The 18,645-nt window shown below is 42.2% G+C and overlaps 1 protein-coding gene across 1 annotated transcript in view; it reads left to right on the top strand.

Moving 5' to 3' along the window:
- Positions 1-5,028, top strand: part of GPR149 (G protein-coupled receptor 149) — a 101,951-nt gene extending 96,923 nt beyond the window's left edge. Inside the window, exon 5 of the mRNA XM_066602422.1 lies at positions 4,075-5,028. Within this exon, the coding sequence (XP_066458519.1) occupies positions 4,075-4,644 (570 nt within the window). The 3' untranslated portion in view covers positions 4,645-5,028. The remainder of the gene's footprint in view (positions 1-4,074) is intronic.
- Positions 5,029-18,645: the final 13,617 nt, after the last annotated feature.

Below are 18,645 nucleotides of genomic sequence, written 5' to 3'. Positions count from 1 at the left end.
AGGCTTCTTGCATTCGTTGCCATACAATTTATCTAGTTGTCGTTATTCTTTATATTCATTATGCTACTTATGGTCCTATTAGCTGTTCTATCAGTTCTATCTGCACTAACCCAACTCCCCGCTCGACCCCCATTGCCATTACTTGGTCCCAGTTTGCTGTCTACACTGTCTTCCCCCCTATTACTCTTTTTGCCCTCCCCCCAGTCCCTAGTTTAAATTCTCCTCCAACCTTCTAGCCATCTTCTCCCCCAGCACATCTGCACTCCCCCCATTGAGATGTAGCCCGTCCCTACGGTAGAGCCTGCAGCCGACAGCAAAATCAGCCCAGTTCTCCAGGAACGCAAACCCTTCTTGCTTACACCAACTCTGGAGCCACTTATTTACCTCCCTAAGCTTCCGCTGCCTTTCTAGTGTAGCTTTTGGTACAGGTATCCCGAGAAAACTACCATGCAGGTTCTCGCCCTGAGCTTAGATCCTAGGTCCCTGAAATCCTTTTTGAGGGTCCTTCATTGACCACTAACCTTGTCATTGGTGCCAATGTGTACGATGACCGCTGGATCCTCACCAGAGGTAAGAAGCCCTAAAGACTATGGTGGGTAATACTAATCTGCTAGTAAAAATCCAATCAGTGCATCATTAGACTTCATGCTCATGTCACATTTGTTGACTCAATTTTTGCAAAACTACAACAAATAATGTATTTTTGCCACAGGATTTGCAAAAATTACAGCAGCAAAAAAACCCTCTCAGTTCCCTATATGTTTAGTCTGTATCACTACAAGTCCAAATAGTCTGCATTCTCCCACACAACTGGATATGGAGCATGTAGAGATGTAGGTATCTGGGTGGTACTGATCCCAAGGCAACCATAGGTTACCCTAAGAATCTCTTGCAAACAACCTGCAAGTCTCCATATGAAAATATAATTAGGGCATGTCCACAGAGGACGTAAACTTCAGTCATAAAAATCCTGAGGATTCTCGTCAAGTAACACATACAGATTGTGCTGCAGCTCTCACCCTTGTCATAGAAAGGAATTAAAAATGCAATGATAATCTCCAAAATCAATTGACATTCTGTGGATTTAAATTTTTCACCGCATGTCATTTCTGCTTACCTTTTTTCCCAGTGCATGGATGTAGATTTTGTCAATTAGTGCAGATTTGTTATGTTCATAACTGTAGAATGCGTTCTGCATAGAGATGAGCGAGCGTACTCGGAAAAGCACTACTCGCTCGAGTAATTTGCTTTATCCGAGTATCGCTGTGCTCGTCCCTGAAGATTCGGGCGCCGGCACGGAGCGGGGAGCTGCAGGGGAGAGCGGGGAGGAACGGAGGGGAGATCTCTCTCCCTCTCTGCCCCCCGCTCCCCCCTGCTCCCCGCTGCGACTCACCTGTCAGCCGCAGCGGCACCCGAATCTTCAGGGACGAGCACAGCGATACTCGGATAAAGCAAATTACTCGAGTAGTGCTTTTCCGAGTACGCTCGCTCATCTCTAGTTCTGCAGAACATCTTGCAGAATTTCTGGCGTTATTTTCCACAGGCTCTAATTGCAGAATTACATCTCCTGTATGTTGAAAATCCGCAAAAAGAATTTTGCAAGATGTCGTTAATTCCTCTGCAGAAAGCCTTTCCGCTGCTGTATTTAATCTGGCATGTTTTGAAGTAAAGATGTGCAGATTTTAACAGGTGCGGAAGTCAAGACCCATAGGGATAATATTGTGACGCAGAAATGTCTGCACGGACAAATTCCATCCCGTGTGAAGGGTCCCTTAAGGCGCTCATGCACGCACACACAGGCACTGAAATATTCCACGAGTTGTTGTGTATTCTGTTGTACGGAGCAATCGACATGTCTAACAAGTAGATTTTAACACGGATCCAACAATCGTAATTCTGTTGGCAATTCTACGTAAAACTCCATATTTAGACATGCGGATTTTGGTAGCAGAATGTTCAGTAGCATCTGGCAGAATATTCCAGTGTTTGTGAAAGGTCCCTTGTAGTGACACTTTAAAGACCTTCTGTCAACCCTCAGATCTCTGGGCAAGCACAACTTCCAACGGTATTTGTGCCCCCAGGATGCAGGTACACTTGTATTCTGTGGCGGTGCTCATTACCAGTGTAAGGGGAGGAGGAAGTAATTCTTCCATAAAAAGTAAACCAAAACTATTTTTTCAAAATTGTTATTAAACAAGTTGCACAATATATTTTGTCCAGTCTATCCTATTAAATACAGGTTAAAGAAAATGCTAAAATGCTGCTCTTAACTTCATAGACTCCTATCTCTTTGAATGCAGTGTATAAATCCTCCTGCTCAACAAGTTCCTCACTTGATTGCCTTACCTCGCTGACACATATGGTATTTTGCTTTAATGAGAGTTATGTGATTCATTGTATGCCTGTCTCTCTCAATATAATTACATCGCCTGATTCAGGTTAGCCCAAGGGACAGAAGCAGGAAGATACATCTCTAGCCCAGATGTCTGTGTGATAACTACATTTCTCTGTTTTTGCTTTAAAAAGCTATTACTTGTGATTTACAAAGTATATAATTGCATTACTGCACTGCTCCTTCATTTCTTAAAGTGAACCAGACTGCCTGCCAAGCATTTACCCTACAAGTCCAATCTACAACCTGAGTTACCTCTATGCAATACCTTGGCAATATAGACGGTGACAATGCACAGTTTGTCTGTCCTGCTTGCTATTAGGGGATCAGACTTTGAGGAGTTGTGTCAATTTATAAAGTTATTCCCCATCCACAGGATAGGGAATAACTGCATGACAAATGGGGGTCTGACTACTGGGACCCCCCTACTAATTGGAGTCTGCCCGGTCCCCGAGTGAATAGAGTGTAGGTTACGCAGGCACTTGGAGATTACTGAGTGCAAGTGCTTTGACAAGTGGATGGGCCAGTGGCGTGCCAGTGCAAACCCTGCTTTATTCACTCTGGGACCAAGCCTAACTCTGCTTCTGGCGCATGCCCAATGCACCACTGAAATCGGGAGCGTACACACACCCCAACCTCAGGTTGTATTTCCATATCCAGCTGTTGCTGGTGGCAGGGGAAGGGGCCAAGGTGGTGAGATATAGGACAGGATGTAGTGACTCGGAGCTCTGGTGGCCCGCCTTCGTGACTCGAGGCAGGTCATTAGCACACAGTGCCAGAACATAAAAGTACTCTTTTTGATATGTCCACTGTGTGTGACATGGGTCTGGTAGTACCTAGGTGGCAGATTCTACTGCAGGATTTTGATGGCAGCATCCCTTTAATTTCCAGGCCATTGTTTTAGCATAATCACACATAGGTGCTCTTGAGTTCTGGCATGTTGGAACTTCATAGCATGTTATTTTCCTTTCCATCTACCAGATAATATACTAATTCTCTGCATTTTGCCCATGGAGCTCTCCTGTGAAACTTGCAATGACAAAGATTATTTCATTGAGATAATAGCCTCACAATACAGTAGATTGATAGAGCTTGGGGTTTAGATTGATACTATTGTTAGATGTTCATGATGTGCGGTCATATATTAACATATGAATGTCTTCATTTCATACAACAGCTAATGTTACTGCTATTAAGGACTGTAATGTCAAAAATGTTATTCTGTAAGAAAAGCAATGCACACAGCACCCCCTACAGGCTTTTCAAAGCATATAGCAATACAAGAGAAGATGGTAATCCTAACTTTCACTATAAAAATCTATGTCCTTATTTCACAACACCAAAGACTGTTTGCTTATATGTTGATAGGGCATTGATAGAAAGCTGGAGCTAGACAATAACTTTAGTGTCACAAGGCAGGTTGCTATAGTTTTTGAAGCTGTTTTTGTAGGCAAAACCAGAAGTGTAACCTAAAGAAAGGGAAAGCTTAGAAGGAAATAATATATTACTATTGCTCTGGCTGCAAAATAAGCATAAAAATGCACTGTATGAATGAGGCCTTCGTAAACTCACCTCTTGTACATGCTAGACATAACATTATTTCAGACTATGACCAATGTATCCCAAAGTTCTCATTAATTAATGTAACAAATAGTAATGAAAACAGTTTTTTTCTCTTCCAGCGTTTTGGAGGAGCATTGGCCATACCCCTGTGCGCTTTCCAAGGGACCGTATCCCTTCAAGCACCTACTGGGAAAACTCTCTCCTTGTCTACCTATGAAGTAAGCAGTGAAGGTCAAAAAATTACACCTACATCGAAGAAGATTGAAGTGTACCGGTCAAAAAGTGTGGGCCATGAGCCAAGCAAGGAAGACTCTCCCACTCATTTTCCGGATACCAACGTCAAGATACATCTTGAAGTTCTAGAAATTTGTGACAATGAAGAAGCCATGGACACTGTATCTATTATCAGCAATATAAGTCAATCTTCTACTCAAGCTCGTTCTCCTTCACTGCGTTATTCCCGCAAGGAAAACCGATTTGTCTCTTGTGACCTGGGAGAATCGGCCTCTTATTCTCTATTCATTCCAACTAATAATCCAGACAGTGACATAAACATTTCTATTCCAGATACTGTTGAAGCTCACCGACAGAACAGTAAACAGCAGAATGTGGAAAGAGACAGCTACCAAGAGGAAATACAATTGCTGAACAAAGCTTATAGAAAACGGGAGGGAGATGGAGACAGTTAAAACTGCCCATGTGCTTTAAGTAGTTGTCAGACAAAAGATCATTCAGCCGACAACTATTCCTTCCACTTACCCATCCATGTGCACACTAAGGTTGTCTGGGTGTACATGTGTTTTCAGTGTTGAGAAGGGAATAACCCATGTGCTGCCACACATCTCTACCACCTGGTAGTGGTTGATCTCCTATAGGAACAAAGGATCAGGCATGTTGAAATCCAAAATGCCTGATCTTTCTTCCCCTGACATCTGGTGACCCCCATACACAGTAGAGGGCCAACTGATCCTGCCAACATGGGTTGGTTTTGGCCAACATTGACGTAAAGGGTGTGGGCATCTTAAGGGTACATCAAAAGTAAAGAAAAATTAGCTGCAAATCTACCCACGGATTTAGCCACAAATCTGCTGTGAATGTACAGCAAAATCTGCATGTTTAAAATGTGGATTTTGCTGCAGATTTCCCCTCTCTACATTGGGGTATAATCTGCAATGAAGATCCATAGCAGAAACTGACATCTGCACTGCAGGCCAATTTCCACATGGAAATTTTCCATAGAATTTGGATAACTTTTGCTAAAATCTCATCCCCTTTGCTGCTACTATATTCAACCGCGGAGTTTATATGTGCGAATCCGCATGGAAACTCCACAGCATTTCTATCCCGTGTGGACATAAACAATATCCATAATACTAAGTTATCTGTACTTCTGTAATCAAACCAATATGTCTCGTCAAAGGAAAAGCTGAATGTCTACATTAATTATTTTGTGTCTATTTTGTTTCTTGCGGTACAATACAAAAGCTTTGAAATGTCAGGTGTTATCTAGAACTATATATCACTATATTATTAGGGTAGCATTAAAAATTAGAGATGTTTTGTGCCACTGATAAAATAAACACAGATTACTGTAAATACTGTATATCTATTGCGAAACTCCAGGATGAAAGAGAAACAAAACATTACATTTAATGAACCACGATCTTAAGCAATAGTGGTATCCAATTCATCAGCATTGTACAAACAGTAATAACATGGTACTGATATGTGCTTTGTACATAAATGATTGTTTTAAGCATAACGTTTTGGTCTGATGCGCACAACTGGAACAAAGGCATTTTCCGTATGTCGAAGAAGTTTAGATACTTACAAGGTGGTAACAGCAGCATACTTGACACACTGATATCACTGAGAAGAGCCTTTCTGGGTGACTGGAGATGAGGATACAGGAGCTGTGCTACATAAACAGCATAGGATGTCATGGCATGCTATGTCAATATCATAGCACACTCGCTATTTCTTTGGCTGCTGCTCAATTTGCATGTCGAAATTTAAAATTGGATGAAAATTTTTCAAATATCAAGTTCTATCATTCTCTCTGGATGTTGCCATATTCCTTGTCAATGTGTCCACTGATAACTGGGTATGGTAAGATTCAGTTGTCAATTTAGTCCTATATTTCTGGGAGGTAAACAGAGGAAAAGCACAATCTTAAAAAATATATCCCATAATTATTTATTGAGGGTATCTAAGCATCTACTAAAACATACATGATAGGAAGTCCTCTTAGCATAATCTAATATGAGTTGATACACCATGAAGAGCAGATTTCTTTTGTACTTAGTTCATTTACCTACATTGTAAAAAAAATCCGATGGACATATACTTCATTGCAATCAGATATAGCAGGTTTTGCTTGACGACTGATTGACAATGTCTCACTCACAGTTTGTCAATTTTGTGATCTTTGATTAAAGAGGTTTCCTCACTACAAGAATTACATTACGCTAGCTTAACCGTGATGAAGAGGGCACACACAATGATGCTGCCAGCCACCCACTGTACAAGCAACTGCCATAAAACACCATTCACTTGAATGGAAGTACCACTTGGCAAGAGAAAAGCTGAAGGGAACTCAGTTGAACGCACATTGATCAACATGTAGTGTCGGTGGCCAGAAAAATGCCGAAAGGAAAAATGTCCACATAAAAAAGCCCACAGCCATCAATACCCATAGGAAGATTCCCCACATGGAAAGTGGCCAACACGGAAAGATTACCAACACAAAAAATTAATTGCCCACATGGACAAGATATTAGTTTATTAAACAACGACTCGATTTTATTAAGCAATCATTGTGCACATGATGAAATACAATTCCTTACTGCAAATTAACCAATCTTCTTAAGAACTTAAGCTGAACCCTTAATATATGTATAAGCCCCCCCCCCCCCCCCCAAACTAACACAATAAACAGGCCAAAAATCCACTGGGCATCGGTGGCTGGCCCTCACCAAATAATGAGTACAGATAATGTGGAAAATGTTCCCTGCAGTCTTGTGTAGCACCACAGATAACACAGTGATAACTCTCTGAGTACAAATAATGTAGTAGATTTCACCTGCAGTCCTGTGTAAAACCACAGTTGGGTGTGCTGGGTTGGGGAAGTAGCCAAGCAGGAGTAGTGAGGGATAAGACCAAACTGTATCTATTAATGATAATGACAGACGAGTACAAACGTGTTTTTAAAGCACAGATCCTAATAATTCTTGTGCTAGGTCAACCCAAAATCACAATCAGCTCAAGTTTCATGTGAACATCCCACCTTGCACTTCAAATATCACACACAGATCCATAACTTTGTGGTGCTGCAATGATGCAAAAATGTGTGGGCAGTTTTTCTATGTGGGAAAATTTCTATATGACAAATTTTTCCATGCGGGCAATTTTCCCATGGGCATTCATAGCCACAGGCTTTTTTCTGTGAGCGTTTTTCCTTTGGACATTTTTCATGAAATTGTTGTGTCCTATCTACTACTTGTTAGGTTGTGCAGCTGAGAAATGTTGTTCTACCTGGATTTCCAGCAGCACTGCTTCACACCTGGGGTGGTTAATTGAACTGGCTAGATGTGGTATTCACCAGCCAGCCAATCCCCCTTGTGTGCTGCACATAAATACCAGCTTCTCTTGCCAGAGGATGCTGATCATTTTATCTTGTTTATGTGTTCTGTGTTAATCCCACTCTGAGTGATGCATGTCTAGTTTGAAGTGTTTCTCTCACTTTCCCTGAGGATAGTCTGGACACCTGCAGTTCCCGCCTGCATGATATGCAGACCCCCTTTTCCCTTCCCTTTTACAGGTATGGCCTCCAGACGTCTGAAGTCTTATGTGTGTGTCAGATGGGTGATGCCTGACACTGTTCTCTTTTTCCTTCAAAGAGTCTGATTGCAGCAGCACACTGTTTGAATGACAATCAGTGACCAATGTTGCTCGCCCCGTAGTGGACTGGATCCAAGTCCAAAAATTGCATTAAAAAAAATAAAGCCGCGGGACAGCAAGATTTCAATGGTGCAAGTATTCAAAACATCCCAAAGGATGTATATTTATTGCTCACAATCGAGAAATGCAGCGACGTTTCGACTGCTTGCAGCAGTCTTCTCTTTTTCCTTGGTGTGAGGACACATGCGCTACAAATGGTTTATCTGTATGCATGTGAGCTCTGAGTGGGGTTTCTGGATTGGGTTTCTCTGCCACCCTAGGGTTCTGCTTTTATGCATGATGTGTGGTGCATCTCTGTGCAGGTGGCCAGACATATGTGTGAGCAGTGCTGTGTTCATTGGGTCTGTGCAGGTGCCAGACAAGGTGTATGAACAGTCCTGTTCTATCTTGCGTGCAAGTCCCTGGGGTGTTGGTGTGAGCAATGACATGTTCAGTGTCTGTGTAGGTTTACAGACATCAGGTGGGAACAGTTCTGTTCTGTGAGATAGTGTGAGCTGCGTCCTGTCCTGCTGTGGATTGTTTGCCATCCAGGGATAGGTAGCTCCCTAGGTCCCAGCACGGGGTTGTCCTTATCAGGATGATTGCCCTGCTTGTAGGCAGGTTTCATGTAGTGGTTGTCCCGTTACAGTAGGGATATGTTATGTCTACTTGTGAGACCAGTTTGCAGTCCTACCTTGGTGTTCAGGGTGCATTTTCTGTGAACGCCGCTTTACGTCCAAGCTGAGGCCTGGTGCCCTGGTGTGCCTGGCAGACATAACACTACGCCTAGTTTAATCTACATTACATTTGTCGGTTTATCAGCTCATAATAGAGTTGTTTTCTATTTTATTTATAAATTCACCAATAATGATTTTGCAAAACGAACAATGCTTCCCTTCATAAGTAATGTTAGGGCACATGTGACTGTGAGAGTCCTCTTTAATGCCCATTCTTTAACACCATTTAGATTTTGTAATCCAAGTAGGTTGAAAATTCTGCATCTGTTTCAAATGATGTCTTATTACATTGATTGCAACGCTACAATTTTACCAAAAGTGATAGGTTTTTCTGCTTTCTTGCTCAGTCTACAAATGGTTTAAGAAGTAAAGATCTTGAGCTGGAAAATTGTATATTTATAGTAATGTACTCACCTAGCTACAATCCTGCTCTATATCCCTCTATTAGCTGTGATGAATACCACAATGGATTGGTTAGCATGACAGGGGCTGCATGCATATATTGAATGGTTACCTGATTAATTTGCCTCTACAGCCATCAAAGCACACAACTGACCAGCCCATCAGGGTGCCCTGCTGCTCCAGCCAATCAGAGGACACGGTGTTAAATTTGAATCATCAGTGTTCTCCAGCCTGTGCCAGTTATTTAGATGTTTGTATCTGATTCTAATCTGTGTTATAATTGAAGCTTGGACTTTGATCTGTGCACTCTGTACTCTGCTAAATGATTGCATACCCCACTAACAATAGTCTTCTGTTCATCTATATGCAAGTTCTGACCTTGGATCAGTTACTTAACCTGTAGCAGTGATCCTATTGACTGCCTTTCTCCATCCTGCATGTAGAAATTACTCCCCCTGTTCTACCGGCATTATTTGTCAACTAGTCTGAGGACTGTGAGCCAAAGATTTGTTGACACCTCGATTCCTCCTGTTAAGGTGCTACAGTTATCAGTAGAAGGTCCCATGCAAATTGGTGCTATATAATCAACACCTAACAAAGAGATTTGCTTCAGAAATCTTGGTCTCTGCATTTACTATGGCAAATTTAGTCTCCAAATAAGCTTCTGCTAGAAGAAACCTGAAGGACTAGATGTGATCCAGAAGGTTTGTCTAGATGCGGTTTTGGAACTTCTCAAACTGTTTCAGAATTGTAAATCTGTTTCAGTTAGAGCCATCCTTGACTACGGAGCTGCTACTAACACTATTGATACCAGAGTTGTGAAGAAGATACATTTACCTCCGATTATAGTGGAATTTTATCCATGCTGCTGTTGTGGATAACACCCCACTTTATCAAGCAATAATTTAATTGCTTCCTCCTGAAATTCAAGTCTAGGTGGGGTCTGTGCATGCTGAAACCATTTTAATTTCTGTTTTGGACTCTTCATCTGCTTCTGTTGGGCTTGGTTTACCTTGTTCATATAAGCAAAAATCAATGGTTGACTGGCGATGGGGTGAGGTTCAGACATAGCAAAGTTTAGCTTAATGGTAATAACTTTCTCCGACAATTTATCCTATCCCAAGCCATTGAAAAGATATTATTGTCTCAACACAACAACAACAACAACAACATACATTGAAAAGCTATTGAATGACAAACAACACATGAAGAAAATGTTCCGTGTCACAGTTTAAGAGTCAATTTAAACTTTGTTACATATTAACTAAGTGGAATTCTGAAAGTCATGCACCTTGTCAAGCTTTGCCTTGAAGTTCTATTGTTCCAAGTCCAGTTTTTTTTTTCCTGAGTACGAGAAGAGTATCACTAATGAGCAACTCTCAAATGTGCAACTCTCTAATGTGCAACTTCCTCAAGTACTATCTTCTAGGAATCCTCGGAAGTCTGGTTGTAAGAGTTCAGTGGCTCATTTTAGATGGAATTCTTTAATGTACTCACCTTGCTATGCTACTGAGCTATCTCCCTCTGCCAGCTGCTGCTTGAGTACCATGATGGCATATTGGTGGGAAAGAGGGGTGATTCGTGTATATATTGGTCTTCTGACCAATGTGTATGCACAGCCATCTATACAACCAGAGTACATAACAACCCAGCCAATCAAAGCATTCTACTGCACAGGTCAGTCAGAGCACGGGGCGCTTTATATGAATCATTAGCGTGCTCCACTCTGTACCAGCTGGTCTCTATCTGGACTCCATTTTGTGTTCTGTCTTTACTTTGGATTTTGCTTGCTCTCTGGACCATGGATGTAACTCATACGTGAGTCATATGTAACTCATTTAAATCATATGTGACTTCTATTATTGGATAGTCCTCCAGACTGAGTACTCTACTCATCTACATCCTGGTTTTGACCATGGCTCTGCCCTCTAAAATACTGTACTTCTGCGTTGTACTCTGGTTTATCTGCCTGAAATCTGTAGTCCTATCCCCTGTCCCTCCTCCACCTGACTCCTGGCTACTCTTAACTATGCACCTGCTTTCTCATTTGCATACTGTTATGTCCAACCAGGACATGCTGGTTCTGCCACCCGCAGATCTCCAACAACTGTAAACAAATAGTGATAAAACAAAATAGAATAAAAATACAGGAAACATTGTCCCTATATAATTAAACTCAGGAGATGAACCTGCCTGAAAGCAGGGCAATCGTCCCGATAAGGACGGATCTGACCACGTGGCTCGGCCCCCAGTTGACCCTACGTGGGAAAGGGGAATAACACAAGAAGCCAAAAATAATAAAGCAAACAAGTGCAGTACTTAATTCTGAGATGCACAGGTAACTGAGAGGTCCAAGACCAAGCTCTGTCTGTTAGCCCAGCCAGAGAGAGACTGAAAATCAACCGCAACTCAGCTCAGTATCAGACCAAGCTAAATAGCCCTGATAATTACTCACAGGTGCGGTCAACACATGTCATACCTAATACCACACCCACCTGATCCAGAAGATGTAGAAAAATCTCCAAAACAAGCCCCAGACTATCAGCAAGGCAGCAATCCCAGAACCACCGCAACACATACATTATCTGGAGCTTATAATATTAAGAATAATTCTGATCTCTGGATTCTTGTTGAAATATGTAGTACAACTCATAGAAACTGCACTGCTCTATTCTCTGTTTCATGATTGCCCCATCTATTCTATTTTGGGGACCACAACCATGGGAGTCTGTTGTAGACAAGTTCAGTCTTCCTCATGGGAAGAGGGCAAGGATGAATACAATGGAATCTAGCCTAGCCTTGGCTTCTCATGTACAAAGAGTCTTGTATACCCATCATCCTATAGCTGGGCACATTATAAAAAATAGATAACACTCAGATCTCCTAAAACCCCTGAAGCAGAACTGAGCGGTTCACACTGCTCCGACTCCTGGGTAGACAATCGGGTGGAAGCACATGATTACTGTGGAGAATCAGAGGATACAGCATCACCATTGGCACTCCTGGTTTCAGCACTCATATCCTGGGCGCCATAATGCCAGGATTTTAAGGATGTGATGCTGCGGCCTCTGCTTCAGGAGTTCGAGGAGAGGTGAGTATTATCTATTCTTTTATTTTATAACAAGCACAGCGGCTGGATAGGTTTTTGTAGTAATAATAAAACCCCTTTAAGAACTGACTGTTCATTTTGCTACTTATATTATATATAATATAGCCCACCCTTAAGGGGTGTCATCATATATAGAGCACAATTGTTCTGACAAAGTGCTTCAAATCCCTTGCAATAGAAATGGTTGTAATAATGAACATGCCCTTTAAATTCTGATAAACCACTGTTTTAATAAAAAAAAAAAAAATCAAAAACTATTTAAATGTTATGGTACAACCTAAAAAAATAGATTTTACGTCAAAGCTGCAGACCATACAGACACACAGTTGTTAAAAAGTTGCGTAAAAGAAAAGGTACTGCTTCAAGCAGACTAATTATTTCTAAAATAGTTCATTAAAATAAACTTGCAAACCATTGCTGTCGTCCGTACTTAAATTAACCCACACTTATGTCAGCACAGCAGATGTCTAATTTAATTTATCACAAAACAAGATATTTTTTTACGTGAAGTCTGATCATAATGACCTCCTTTTCCCTGTGGCAAATGTGATATAAGATGTGCAGATGGAACGGATTAGACCATACTGCAAATTAACCTTAAAAGTCAGCAATGAATGCATAAAGCAGAATTCTGTGTACTCTCTAGGTGTTTATCACAGCACGCATGTTTGTAGAGGCATCTGCTTTATACACTGTGCCATGTGGAATATATAGTATATCCAATGGAAAATGAACCCTTCACTACAGACATGTATGTCATTTCAGTATTTCTTAGCACATAGCAATGTACACAGCTTTTAGCTTCTACTATGACTAATTCTGTGTTGTTGATGTACAAAATATAACAATAAAATTGCCATTGTTCAGATTTGCTTGGTTAAACTGATTTTACATGCTCAAATAGTCGATACACTTTGAAACAACTTGTATTAATATGATAGACAATGTAACAACTAATAAAAGTGCAAATCACTTTATTTTCATTAAATGTTTTTGTGAAAAATTCCTCACTAGAAGTTTCCCTTCCTTGTAATTTTCTGTCTGCTATTTGTTGTCATATGAAGTCTGGTTCTAGTAACAGAGATATCGTAACAAGAAGGGAAACAATAAGTGGAGTCTATAGAAAGAAGAGGAGGTGGGAGGTAGAGAGAGAATCACGCAGATGTGGCTGCTGGAGCTAATGGTAAGTGATTTACTGTCTTACAGCTACACTGCTCAGTACTGCTGTATAATATCTTACATGGATGCCATTATTTACACTTGTAGTCAACATTATTGAGACCCTTGAATTTTAAGTACAACATACAAAATATTTCCTGAAACAAAGTGTTTTGTGAAACTGATTGGATATGTATAAACTAATATACTTGATACAGAATAGAACAAGGCACAGAAATAACAAAAACTTTTCAGGATAGAAGGATACAGGATTGAAAACAATGCCAGGATTCCATTAATAGCACTGGTTGTTCAGTGTGAAACAAAGGACAACATTCAACTAACCTGTAAGTATTTAGAAATTAGACTCACCTATCCCAATCTTGTCAGTGCTCACATGACTTTATTTACGCTAAAATTAGGGGCTTGGATCCTTAAAAGCCCAGTTTTATTCCCTGTTCATAATGAAATAGAAAAGAGAGCTGCCTGAGAAGACCAGAAATATTATTATCAGCAAGCAGAATGGTCTTAACCTGATCTTACAGGACCGAAATTGTATTGCAGATTCCATGATCGGCATCCGCGCAAAACACGGGCATTGAAAGGCATGTAGTTTCAATTTTTCCTTCACACACGTGAATACAAATTGTGTATTCTGTGAGCAGCATGTTCTATTTTGCCACAAAATTTGCATGGATGGCCTTCGAGGATATCAAAGAAAGGCATTGACCCGCAGCCCATATGCAATTAACATTGCGTATAGGCTGCAGGTACCCACGAAATCGCTAAGCAATGGCGCGGGAAATCCAAACAAAAACTGTACTGCGCATGACCTCTGGCAAATTTCTGCGGTCATCTGCAGTACAGTTCATGGAGGCATGCAGGGTCATTGGCCGGAATCCGCTGTGGGCCTCCTGCATGCAGAATCTGACCCATATCTCCAAAGACCTTGGCATCCTGGCTTGATCAGTTTGAAATGTTATCAAGACGTTTACTGCTCAAGGAGAAATCAGGAACCTTCCAGGACATGGTGGAAAAAGGAACATTGATGAGAGTACCCTAAAGAAGTGGGTACAAAATATGGTAAAGAAAGCACATACAACATCCAGCAACTTCAGGCTAAACCAGAGACATATAATGTGATGGTTTCAATCTGTACTAAACACTGTATACTGAACAATACATGGCTATGTGGGCAAATCCCAAGGAGGATCCCACTGATTACAAAAGAATTAATGAACGTTGACAAATGTTACATAGACAAGCCAAACTAGGACTCTTTGGCAATGCATACCAGCATTATGTTTATAGATGACAACATGAAGTCTATAAAGAAAAGTGCACCCTACCTACAGTGAAACATGATAATGTTGTGGGGCTGCTTTGCTGTCTCTGGGACTGGAGGCCTTTTATGTGTTAAAGGAACAAAGAACATTTTAGACTGTAAACTGTTCCAAAGTACAAAAAAACTATGTTTGGGTCAAACAAAAGTGGTCCTACAGCAGGATAATGACACAGAGCACACATCAAATACTACACAAGAAGGGTAAAGAAGGAAAAAATTGCCTGCTTTAAAATGGTCCTGATCCCAATCCAATTGAAAATCTTTGGAAGTTTCATTTGTTATTGGGATAAGGAGCCTGCAAACATTCAAGAGCTGGAGAGACTTGCAGTGAAAGAAACTATCAGCATAGGGGTACACAGCGCTCATAGATGGCTATGTAGTGGTCCAGTGGGTCCTACAGAACACTCACATGAACACTTGTCCTGTTTCACCTGTCTATGTGCTGTCCGTGGACATAGAAGCTGCCCATAGGCGTAGTGTCAGGGGGTGCTGGGGTCACCATGGCGACCCGAACCCTGCGCTCAGGGGGCCCCGGGGCCGCCCTCCGCCATACCCACATGCACATCCAGTGCATTAATGGCTGGCCATTATTTCCCCCGCATGATGCGGCAGCCTGAACGGCCAGCCTGAGAGGAAAAGCAGGGAGGTACTCACATGGGCCGGCAGGGGAGGAGGGAGGAAGTCACATGGGCCGGCAGGGGAGGAGGGAGGAGGTCACATGGGCCGGCAGGGGAGGAGGGAGGAGGTCACATGGGCCGGCAGGGGAGGAGGTCACATGGGCCGGCAGGAGAGAAGGTCACATGGGACGGCAGGGCAGGAGGTCACATGGGACGGCAGGGCACAATGATCATGTGCTGCCCCCTGCTTCCTGTTGCACGGAAGCCTCTGAGTTTACCTCTCCTGCTGCTGCTGTCACATGGAGGAGAAGTGGACCGAACCCTGGGGTAAGTGTATATATGTGTGTGTGTCTATCTGTCTCCCTCCTCTATCTATCTATCTATCTATCTATCTATCTATCTATCTATCTATCTATCTATCTATATCTATCAATCTATCTGTCTATCTATCTATCTATCCTCTATCTCATATCTATCTATCTCTTGTCTCCTATCTATCTATCTATCTATCTATCTATCTATCTATCTATCTATCTATCTATCTATCTATCTATCTATCTATCTATCTATCTATCTATCTGTCTAGCTCTCTCTGACATAAGTTATACATCTCCCTGGATTTACTGTATTTATTTGCACCCTTTACACACAATTAAAAAATGCATAAAAACCACATGCGGTTATTAATAGTGTCTGCAGCTCCTTTAGGGTGACTACCCACTACAGTTTTTTTTCACAGCGAAATTCGCAGCGTTTTTTTTTTCTGTAGGGGTCTATGGGACTTGTAATGTTAAAATAGCGATCGCGCAAAATCACAATTTACCGCGAAATTGCGTTTTTGCATGATCGTAATTTTAACATTACAAGTCCCATAGACCCCTGCAGAAGAAAAAACGCTGCGAAATTCGCCGTGAAAAAAAACTGTAGTGGGTAGTCACCCTAATACCAAAGCGCTGCGGAATAAGTTGGCGCTATACAAATAAAGATTATTATTATTATTATTATATTATTAATACCGTACGCGGTCTTTAAATACTGCAGGCAGGTTTTTCATGTGTCTTAATTGTGGTTCTAAAGTACAACATAAACATGACTCCCCTGAGGCCGCTCTCCCACGTGTTCAGAAAACGCAGCTTGAAATCGTGGCATTTTTACCGGAATTTCAAGCAGCCTTTTCAAACACAGGTTACAGCGTTTGACAGCGCTTTTTAATGCACCCCATCATTGTGATGGGTGATGAGATGTGTTAAAAACCACGAAAATGCAAAAATAGAACAGACAGCTCTCGAAAATCACAGCGATAGGGACACCACGTTCGAGCGCAAATTTGAGTAACCTCATTAAAATCTATAGGAGTGTTGTACCGCGGTTAGTACGGCACTCGGGGCGCTGTGCTAATAGCGGTAAAAAGCAGTGTGTGTGAGAGTGGCCTGCGGGGCTACAAACAAATTTTCATGTTCAGGAAATGCGTCATGTTTGGAAAGATTACACCAAGGGGCAGATCATGTATGCAGCACGATATGGGTACGGGAAAGTGTGGGGTGGAGGCCCAAGGGGGGGCCCCGAGCTGAACTTTTGCACCCGGGCCCCTGAGCCTTTAGGTACGCCCCTGAAGCTGCCGTCTGTAAAAGAGACCCTGTTTCTCCCCTTCTCTCCACTAAGCCTAGAGCTTGGCCTGATGTCTGCTGCAGTCCCATTGGCTGATAATCAGATTCAATTTCACTGGTGCAGAGCCCAAGGGCAGGAAAGCCACAACACAAGTCCCTATGCAAGAGTGGGAGGAGTCCAGAAAGTGCAGGAAAGAAATAGTGAAGATAAAAGGAAGTGGCAGTGAGCAGTTAGGCAGACTCAGCCAGGCGTGAGAGAGGAGAGATTGCAGTCAGTCATGTCGGAGAGGAGGAGGTACGCGTACAGAAGCAAGTCAGCAGTGCAGCACGATTTCTACCAAGGTCGTGCATGGTGTGAACCCGTTCCCTTGGCATCCCATAGCAGAGGGAAAGAGAGCCTTTCTGAGGTCGGCCTTCTACTATCAGTGAGTCATAGCTACTCGGTGAACTCAAAGCCAGGATTAGCCTTACAGCCACTTTGCCTTCTGCTTCATCTACACTTTACTAAACTCAAATCGATTCTTCATCTAGATCAACTAGTGGGGAAATTGTCTGTCAAGTCAGTTCAGTAAAGGAAAGGAGAGAGTGTTGAAGTCAGGTCCTAATCAAGTTAAAGGTTGTATTTCTCATCGTGTTCAATTGTCTGCCCACTATTGCATCTGCGTGTACCTATTCAACGTACCTTTGTGGAAAATTGTGTGAATTCAATTATACTGCAGAATATCAAAGTTAGTAAATCTGCTTACTCCCAGATTACTAATATACTACTGGACTCGACTCATTTATTTCATCATCATTTCACCCCCGAGGGTCCAGTTGGAGTACTGGCATCACCGTGACAAAACAGGCCTTCCTGCCACACATACTAAGGTATGTGCCTCGGGTCGCTGCTCAACCATTGCAGCTACAAATAGCATTATGAGCTATCCAGCTTGCTGGACCAGCTCCTCTGCTGATCTTAGCATTGCCCTTGCTCCTGTTAAGTCCACATCCTATCTCCCTGTCCTGGCTCTGCCTTGCTATTAATTGGGGCCTCCTATAAAAGCCTGACACTGTCTCAGATCCAGCACATGATTATTTTGCTCCACAGCATTGACTGATCGAGCTCCACTTCTGCCTGCTCCTCTGCTATTGTGACAAGACCTCCTGATACTGACTTCTGGCTTTCCATCTGACTACATTACCCGCCTCATCCATTGTACTGCAAACCAAGACTTCCCGTTGCTGACTCCTGGCTTTCCATCTGACTACGTTACCTGTCTCATTCATTTGTACTACAAACCGAGACTTCCCGTTGTTGACTCCTATCTCTTCCCTGACTACTCTCTGTTGCTGCAGCTGATACACCTGAGGCTCCACCCTAGCAACTGAACCACTGCAGTGCTAGTAAAAAAATGTCTATCAAAGAATCTTAAAGGGGTTGTGCCATGTTTGAAAGAAATCCCTTATCCATAGAATAGGGAATTGGTGCAGGTCCAACTGCTGGGACTTCCACTGATTCCAAAAACATGGCTATGGGACATGCTGAATTGAGGGCAGTGGCTGTCGCATATATTCTGCTCCATTCATATCAATGGGACCACCAGAAATAGTAGAGTTTAAGATGGAGCAGCTGTGCAGATGAGCCACTGCTGCTGTCCTCACTTTAGAACATTCCAGAGTCCCATCGGAATTGGGATTGTATGGGTGTCAACGTGATCTCTTGTAATATCTCTGTATGCTTATTATTTGTAGACAAAATTGGTAGTGAATAGAGATGAGCGAACGTACTCGTCC

This window comes from Eleutherodactylus coqui, chromosome 1 (genome assembly GCF_035609145.1).
Source record: "Eleutherodactylus coqui strain aEleCoq1 chromosome 1, aEleCoq1.hap1, whole genome shotgun sequence".
Classification (NCBI taxonomy): Eukaryota; Metazoa; Chordata; class Amphibia; order Anura; family Eleutherodactylidae; genus Eleutherodactylus; species Eleutherodactylus coqui.
Note: the sequence above shows the minus strand (reverse complement) of the source record. Positions and strands in the feature narration are given on the sequence as shown.